Here is an 8561-nt window from a genome sequence, read left to right as displayed (position 1 = left end):
CGCTACGCTCCAGTGGTGCAGTCTTGCCGCCCTTCTGAGTACTCTACTTTTCAGCCAGGATAAAACTTGCGGTATGAAGAAACAGAAAGGAAAAAACCAAATATATCAACAAAAACCATTTAAAAGTGGGAAGTTCACAGTGAAAACAAGAATATAATATAATTTTCAAGGATATAATTAATGTATTTATCGAAGTGTTTAATTTCTTTATTAGAAAAACCACTTACTATAAATAGTCGGTATAAAATTATACAATTTTTCCCAATTAAAATCATTAATCAACTTATAAACACGGAAATTCTATGCTCAAATCATTAATATACGCTGTCTATTGGCATTTAATTAACAAAATTACTACCGATCAGCACCGCTTTGTATTACCAAGTATATGATGGAGTTGGAGCAAGAGTCTGACGATTTCATTAGCCAGGCCCGAACTTACATAAGGTCGAAACAGGAGCGGCAGGAAGAAGATGTCTGAGCCTCGATGGCGATGACTTTTACTGTCGTTGGAGGTGCATATATACATTTATATAGTCTGTTATATATGTATCTGTGTGAGGGCGTCGTCTGGTGGACTTGCTCGGTGAAAGGGAAAGGTTATTAGACTCGCCCCGTGCAGAATTTGAAGTAGTGGGGGTCCAGACACTGGCTGCTCCTTATTGTTATAATAACCTTTCGGCTTTCGGTTTTCTGTTTTCACTGTCGACGGAAGTGGGCGGCGTCGGCGTCGGCGGCAGCAGGTGCCAGTGGGCGGGGCAGTGCAATGACAGCGGTCGACGTCGGTCCTTGGTCCTCCGACTTTGTCGAAATCCTACATTCGGCGGGAATTACGAAAGACTCCCTCTCTCCGTTTCGTTTTTCTGGGCGACGAACTCGCGGCCCAGTCACAGGCTCAGTTTGGGCCAGGATTTCTCGCATTTTCGGGATATTTCGGCCGTTGACTCGACCTGCGGACGTTGCCACATGGCGGCCTCAGTTGAATGCACCCGACGAGGTCACAGGACATCGGCCCATCGGGCCCATCTCGGTCAAAGTCACATGGCCACATGGCCACTTGACCCCAGACCCCAGATAACCGCAATTACAATGACTAGGAGATACATACGTAAGTGGCGATGTGAGTGATGAAAATAGAATTTGAAGTAGGCTTTTCAGGACTTTTGCATATGCTCAGGGCGTAGCGAACCGAACAAAAGGACTTTTTTGGGGTCAACTGAATGACGGCTGATGAAATAAGTTTGCGGGCATGATTATTAACAAAGAGGGCAATGAAGCACATTTATGTACTTTATACATCACCTAAGCAATGAATAAATAGTGAATTACTAATTTGTTGCATGCATTTAATTAGGGGACCAAATATGTGTCTTCAATACCAGCATGACTCAATTCAGTGATGTCACGCGTATTGGCATAGGTGTTATAAACGACATAAAGATTAGAAGTTACCACACATGAGCTGTTATCAACTGCAAGGTATTACTATCAAATTCAGTTATCGATTTGCAGAAGGTCACTAATTGGCTGGTATTAAATTCGCAAACCTTATAAGGAAATATTAAATTAAATGATAAATGACTCATGACTTAGCAAACCAGTGCCAATCCAGCTCCGTAAAGGTTGCTATTAAACGGCCAATCAATTGATCATATTTTAGTGGGTCAATTACCGGATGCTAGATATCGCTTTTCGTTCAAGAATTTTCCGTTTCACGTTTGTCAGCTGCAATCGGTGCACCGCACGCTTATTAACGCTTTCCGCCAAAAAAGTTTCTCCATCCCACTCAAGTTTCCCTCGGCGGGATGCAAAATATTTGGCGAGAAGAGAAAATAGTAAGGAAAATTCGCGAACAGATTTTATGAGGTCAAAACTCATTACAAGCGCTGGTGGCGGCACTATGCTGTTGCATAGTGCACACTGTACAGTACATACACGTTAGCCCCAATTCGGCGAGTGGGAAAAAGAAAAGCTGCAGCAAGCGGCCCATGACAGTTGTTGCAGTTGCAACTTTCTAATGCGGCAACAGCGAACAGCAAACAGCACTGCAAACGGATGTGGATCGCGGCGACTACAGCTTGCAACGTGGCATCAGCATTATGTGTGCCATGATGCACATGCACCGCACCGCACCTCCCCGCACCGCACCGCAGTGCAGCAAGCATCTATGCCAGAAAGCAAGAAAATCGAATCGAATTTCTCCGACACTGCTTTCCACTGCAAATTACTTAACTATTTTCCCAGTTTTCGCTTTGTCGTGCAATTTGCGAACAGTTGTTGCATGTTGTTGCATATTAGCGGCTGCAACAACAGCAGCAACACGGCGCGGCAGTGAAAAGTTGGTCATGACAATCAAATGGCCAACACTGCGTGGCATTCGACGAGGGGAGGGCATCGCTATCTGCCGGGGGTCTTAGCTGGTTTTTCTGCACACCCATACGTCTGCACGTATCTTGCTGGCTTTGTTGTGTGCCCACTGATGCATTCCGCCTGCTGCAACTGCCACTTAGCCAAGTCTAGGGTCCCTTCCTAACCTTTGCAGTCAACCATTTTGCACGACTCGCTGGCGAGGAGGTCCACTTAGTCACTGGAATGACTAACCGACTGGTAGTCGTTGTTCTACCCTAAATTCCCAGGGTGACTCAGATCAGTCCTTACCACAAACTCAAGTTGTTAACGTTCCTTTGGGCGCAGCCATCGGTCATCATTGAGTGCTCTTCGGTGGGGGGAAACAAGACATGCCTCCTCAGATACCAACTATGTCTCAAGCTAAAAAAGATACAGACGTTGTTAAGAAAGTATTCTTGTAACAATTATTATTATATTTAAGACTTGGTACTCTGATTTGAAGAGCTGTAATCTAGCTACTTTTTAGAAGTTCATACTATATCTGGTTTTTAAGTCCTGGCGAATCCGCTTAGGCACCTGCACAGATGGTGAAAACGCCGAGCTTGATGGCATCTTAACCAACTTAATTGCTGGCAGGTACTTAACGAAGAGTCCCCCACTTTTCTGGGATTAAGACTTTCCTTCGGTGGAGAATACAGTCGAATACCGTTGGCCAACTTAATTAGAAACGAGTTAAGTGTCGCAGCTCAGCACTTAACTGATCTATTAACGAATTTCTTTCTACCCATTTCTATAGGTTTCTGTTGTCATCTTTGCTTTGTGTTTGGCTGGTGGGTCGGGCGATCGGTTGATTGGGAATGGGATCCAGATGGAGATCGGTGTGCCCCAGTGATCTAATAAATGCCGCATTGTCATTCGCTCCGCTTGGCCACTTCGTTTGTCACTCAATGCCCATGGTCCCGAAACTGGGGCACATTCATTAATTTATCGCATGCAAAACAATCCGCTGAAATATCTAATGCTGCAGCTGACGTTGCAGTCGACACACAAAAAAATAGAAAGTTTTTCGCCAATCGCTAAACGCCAAACGCCAAACGCCGGCGGACTGCCGACTGCCTGCTGCAATTTTCTCTTTGCAATTTGATTAAATAAAATATTGTGTAAAAGCGACGCCGGCAGAGCAACTTTCCAACTGCAAACTGCAAGCTGCAGGCCGCAAGCTGCAGTTTCGCGCCACGACTTCTAAGTCGGTTACTAGATGCAATAATAATTGCATTTGTCCCACTTTACTTTCACTTGGCGAACGAGCAACAAGCAGCAAGCAACAAGCTTCAAGCATCAAGCATCGAGCAACTAGCAACAAAATGCCGCAGCGCAGGCGTCGACTTTGACTTTGTGCGCCTGTTGCAGCTTTTCCAACTGTCGATGTGTGTGTGTGTTGCATGAAAAGTTGCAACTTTTTCCAGTCGCTTGGTGGAAATTGTGTGCCGTTTGGTTGACTGGCAAAAAGGAAAAGTGGGTCAAGCGCACCATTGTTGTTGATGCTGCTGCTGCTGCTGCTGCTGCTGTTACTTGTTGCATGCCCCCACTAAACTGACAATTGCCTGCAACACACACATTATGGGTTCGCCACTTTGGCATTTGATTTATGAAACTGGGTTACCGCTGCTTTCCTTTTTCTCGGTACGAATTATATGGGTTTTGCTTTAACATTTCGTCAATTTATTCACTATTATTTAAAGATCTTTATATATTACTCAATAGTACAGCAAGCACTAATCTTAAACATATGTACGTTTCTTTTTTTTACATTGCCTTCAATATATTGTTTTATTGTGCTGTACATAAAAAATTACAATTAAATCCAGGGTGTTTTACCACAAACTCATTTCGTAAATTTTGGTTTAGATCGAGTCTGTGCCTAATATGTACAAAGATTTTGAATTTCGTAGCGTACTTTTTGCTTTTGTTTTTTGGCATCAAAACAATAAATAAAGTATAGAAAGATTAAACATTTAAGTTAAGCGAAAGGGAGTTTGTTCGCAGAAAACTAGCTTAAATTAGAACGTGAAAATGAACTCAGCCATGTCGGCGGAGATTTTCCAGATTTGGTGTTAATATCTTGGACGAGTGGAAACTGTTTTAAAATAAAAACTCAAACAAACTAAATGAGTGACTTGGTCAACAGAGTTATACACAAAACAATTTAATAGAAAGGAATAGGAATAGATTGGTTATCGTCGATGCAGGATGTTGGATAGGGCGCGTATCTGATTCTGCAGCTCGGAGTCCATGCGGTACGCCTCCTCCTCGAAGACGAGACGCATCTCCTGCAGCGCTGGTAGCTTGTCCGCCTGCATGTTCAGCAGATCCTTAAAGAACTTTGTCCACACGTGCTTTTTGAGGTAACGCGGCAGCTTTTGTCGGATATCCCAGCTGGAGCCCTTCTTTTGCGGCTGCATATAGTCACCGAAGAGCATAACATGAACGGTCGCCGCGATGCAGAAGAGATCCGTTTCGTAGGACCAACTGCGTCCCTCCTGCATCTCGATACAGGTGAAGCCATCCGTTTGCACCACCTTTCGGAACTTAGTCTTCTCAGCGTCCGGGAACAGGGTCATATCGATAGCACAGCCGAAATCAATCAAACGCAGCGATGGCATCGGACTGTCGACATTGGGCACACGCATCAGCAGGAAGTTGTCCGGTTTGATGTCCGCATGGATGATGTGCTGGCGATGCAGGTGGTCTACGATGTTGCAGATCTGCGCTGAGAAGTGCATCACCAGCGATTCGTGCATTACTTTGGTGGTAGCCTGGCGGATCTTGTTGTTGATGTCTAGCAGCGAACCGAACGGGGAGAACTCGGTGGCTATTAGGCTAGCATTTGGGGCGATAATCGCCGTGGAAATGTCCATCAAGCCAGGCAACACCTCCGGCTCCTTGATGCGTTTCAGCACCTAAAATAAGGAAATTGTATTAGCACTGTATTCTTTATGGCATGCCAAGAACATTAGAATATATATTATATATTCATTTTCTCACCTGATCACATATGTAGATCTCCCAGGTGTTTGGGGGCTTCTGATACTTCAGCGCCACCACATTACCAGTTCGAGAATCAGTGGCTTTATAAACCGAACCATAGGATCCGCGACCCACCTCCTTGTCGATGCTGAAGGTCACGCCTTCCAGGACGTTCAGCGTGCGAGTGTTGGATATTTTTGGCAGTGGCGTTTGGACAACCTTGTAACTGGCGTGGGCATCGTGATCGCCCGGAAAGTCCAGCTTGGCGAGGAAAGCGCGGCACAGTTCGCTGTTGAACGGATCGATGGCCGCCTTGTCCATGTGGCGGGCAATCGTTTCAACGGCCTTCGATAGCCGACGCTCCTGAGCCTCCGTATCGTGCTGGGTGGCAAAGTACGAGTTCTCCTGAAACGTTGAGAAGTCGGCCAGTGTGGTGGTGCCATTATTGTTGTTGCTGGTGTTATTATTGTTGTTGTGCGTTTGTAGCGTCTTATTGACCGCATGGAGGATCTGCTGTTGCGATGTGTCGCGGAAGTTGAGTCTATCCACAGCCAAGGCCAGCGAGCTATTTGAGTTATCCAAACCTGTGGCACTAGAGAACGAAAAGTTGGCATTGTCGTTGAACGTGCCAGGTGCTCCGGCGACCACACTACTCGAGGCGGCAATGGCGACATCAGCCGCCGAGGATGCCGAGTTACTATTGCTGCAGAGATCCGGCTGGAACTTGTTGCGCTTGACTTTGGTGCGTGCCCTGCGATAGCCATTCGCCTCGCTCTTCGGCGTCGAGGTCTGGCCCAGCATGTAGGGATGAAAATGATGGTGGCTTCCGTTGCGTTGACGCTGGATGGGAATCGGAGAAGCAGGTGCCGGGTCCGGGGACGGATGATGGACTGCCTGCGGGTGCTGATGGATTATTTGATGCTGCTCCTGCTGCTGTTGTTGTTGCTGGTAAACATTCTCTATGGTATAGGCACTGTAGGTGCTGCTGGGCTCCTTCCTGAACTTTATCTTAATCGATCGGTTTTCCTGCTCGAAAGTGGTTTGCGCACTGAACTGCACGCCATTTGTATAGGGTCCGTTAGGCTCCTCCTCCTCTTCGTCGTCTTCCTCCTCTTCATCAGAATCATCATCCCCGTTATCTTCTCCAGCTTCCTCCTCCTCTTCACCCTCCTCGGCATCATTGTCCTCATCTTCCTCACCCGTATTCTCCTGACCACTGCTGGTGTTCTGCCCGTAAAGAGCTCCATCCACAGCAGTCATATAGTAGGATTTCTCAGATTCGTAGGAATCGTATCGAGTTTGCTGTTCTTGTTCTGCCGGCTGCGATGGCTTGGCTTTTTGCTCCATTAACTGCTTAAACTTGCGGGCTAGTATCTCTTCGGGGCTGTACTCAATGCCTGCTCCCGGTGGATAAACCAACTGCTTGGCATAGTGGCACACACGCGAGGGATCATCAGGCTCTTCGAGCGTCAAAGCCGGCTTCCAGGTCTCATGGTTGTTGCGGCCGTATGCGTGAAAATTGCGTGGTAAGCGCAGGCCAGCCACTTCATTTGTCACCGGAGGACTTTGTTGAGGAGGTGGATTGCCGTTGCCGTTTTGCTGCTGCTGTGGCTGTTGTGCATGCTGCGGTGCTGCACTTTGTTGTGGCGGCAACTGTGGCTGTTGCGCTGGTGCATAATGAGGCTAAAAAGCAAAAGGAGTATTTATCAAGTAGCTTAGAAATAACATTTTATTGCCCACCTCTGCCACAGGAGCATACTGCGGTTGTTGCTGGACATGCACTGGTGGTATTGCTGCTGGGGACTGAGTTGCAGGATGTGCTTCATAGCGCGGCTGCTCCTGGTAGTGTGCCTGATAGCCCTGTTGTTCCTGCGGTATATGCTGCTGTGGCGCCGGGTGATGAGGCTGTGCGGCTGGATGTGCCTGCGCCTGCGGATGATATTGCTGATAGACATTCTGCTGATATGACTGAGGACGGTGTTGTGTATAGCTCTGCGGCATCTGCTGCTGTGCATAGTTCGTGAGTTGTTGCAGTGCATCCTGCGGGGGATGTTGCTGCTGCTGTTGCTGATGCTGCTGTTGTTGCCGCTGGTGGAAAAGAGACCTGGCATAGGCGAACTTGGTGTGGGCGTGCTGCAGCTCCGAGCTGCTCTGCGCCTTCTCCTGGAAGGCCAAGTTGAACACCGCCTCCGCATCCTTGAACTCCTCACGTGACTCGTAGTAGGCAGCCCATCCAATGTAGAAGGCGGCCACCTGGCGACCAGTTCCCCGCTGAAAGAGCACCTGGTAGAAGTGTAGTGGATCCGTCTGCATGGCTATGTACTTCAGCCACAGCCGCACCAAACGGACATCCTGGCGATAGTAGTCGTTGTGCTCATAAACCGTCAGACAGCGCTCCAGAGTTTCGCGGTACTTCACTTCCGGATCACTGTGCGCGTGATTCTCGTACCAGCAAATGTAGTTGTACCAATGATCGAGTGGATCCGGACCCTGGTAAAGGGAGATGGCGTGCTCCCAGGCCTGCTTGTCCTTCAGGAACCCATGCATCTCGTCCGGACTGGCCAGGGGCGGTGCTCCAGTTGCGACTGCTCCTGCTCCTGCTCCTCCACCTGATCCTGATCCCTGGCGCATGTACGAGTGCATGGCCATCTTAGCCGGACGGGGAACCCCCTGATCCTGCCGTGCGATGTTTGCCGTAACACAAACAAATGGATGCGAGACAGTGGTTTCTTGGGGTCACCACTTGGAAGTCTCTGTTTTCGGAGTGTAGTGCCTCCTGCCGATTGGCCTGGATTGGCTGCACCAATTCGGTTAATCCCTCGATGTCGTGGGTTGGCACTGGTGGCACATCCACATGATTTTTGGTTGGATTTTTCAATCGTTTGCAATGCTCAAAGATATTTTGTATTTTTTCCTCCTTTTCAGCTTGCAAATGGAATTTATTAGTGCTGCAAAACAATCGATAAAAATATTTGCTGTCACTGTTGACGATGCCTAGACATAGAGCTATCGATAGTGCGATAGAAACGTGTTGTTGGGAATTTTTAACCAAAACCCATTTTTTTATCGCTTGACTTCCTAATTAGTTGCTTCACAAAACTGAAATGTTGTAATAAAAATACAGCTTGTTCTGTTTATATAAAGGTGTGTGTGTGTCTCGTGCACTGCTTGATTCGATACATATG

General features: G+C 47.4%; 1 protein-coding gene across 1 annotated transcript; it reads right to left on the bottom strand.

Annotated features, from left to right (window-relative positions):
• Window positions 1-4164: 4164 nt before the first annotated feature.
• On the bottom strand, window positions 4165-8386 carry LOC6540705 (probable serine/threonine-protein kinase fhkB). The gene is made up of 3 exons (XM_001968752.3): window positions 7117-8386; window positions 5395-7059; window positions 4165-5309 (listed from the first exon to the last, which is right to left on the bottom strand). Exons 1-3 carry the CDS (start codon window positions 8023-8025, stop codon window positions 4584-4586), a joined length of 3300 nt encoding a protein of 1099 aa, XP_001968788.1. The 5' UTR covers window positions 8026-8386; the 3' UTR covers window positions 4165-4583.
• Between the last annotated feature and the right edge of the window lie 175 nt (window positions 8387-8561).

Source organism: Drosophila erecta, unplaced genomic scaffold, assembly GCF_003286155.1.
Source record: "Drosophila erecta strain 14021-0224.00,06,07 unplaced genomic scaffold, DereRS2 tig00000055-arrow-pilon, whole genome shotgun sequence".
Lineage (NCBI taxonomy): Eukaryota > Metazoa > Arthropoda > Insecta > Diptera > Drosophilidae > Drosophila > Drosophila erecta.
Note: the sequence above shows the minus strand (reverse complement) of the source record. Positions and strands in the feature narration are given on the sequence as shown.

Excerpts from the sequence above, each read along its gene's own strand:
- LOC6540705 (XM_001968752.3), bottom strand. The coding sequence starts at position 8,025 with ATGGCCATGCACTCGTACATGCGCCAGGGATCAGGATCAGGTGGAGGA. Across the intron at positions 7,060-7,116 it reads AGTATGCTCCTGTGGCAGAG|CCTCATTATGCACCAGCGCA; the intron begins GTGGGCAATAAA and ends TTTGCTTTTTAG. Across the intron at positions 5,310-5,394 it reads AGATCTACATATGTGATCAG|GTGCTGAAACGCATCAAGGA; the intron begins GTGAGAAAATGA and ends TCCTTATTTTAG.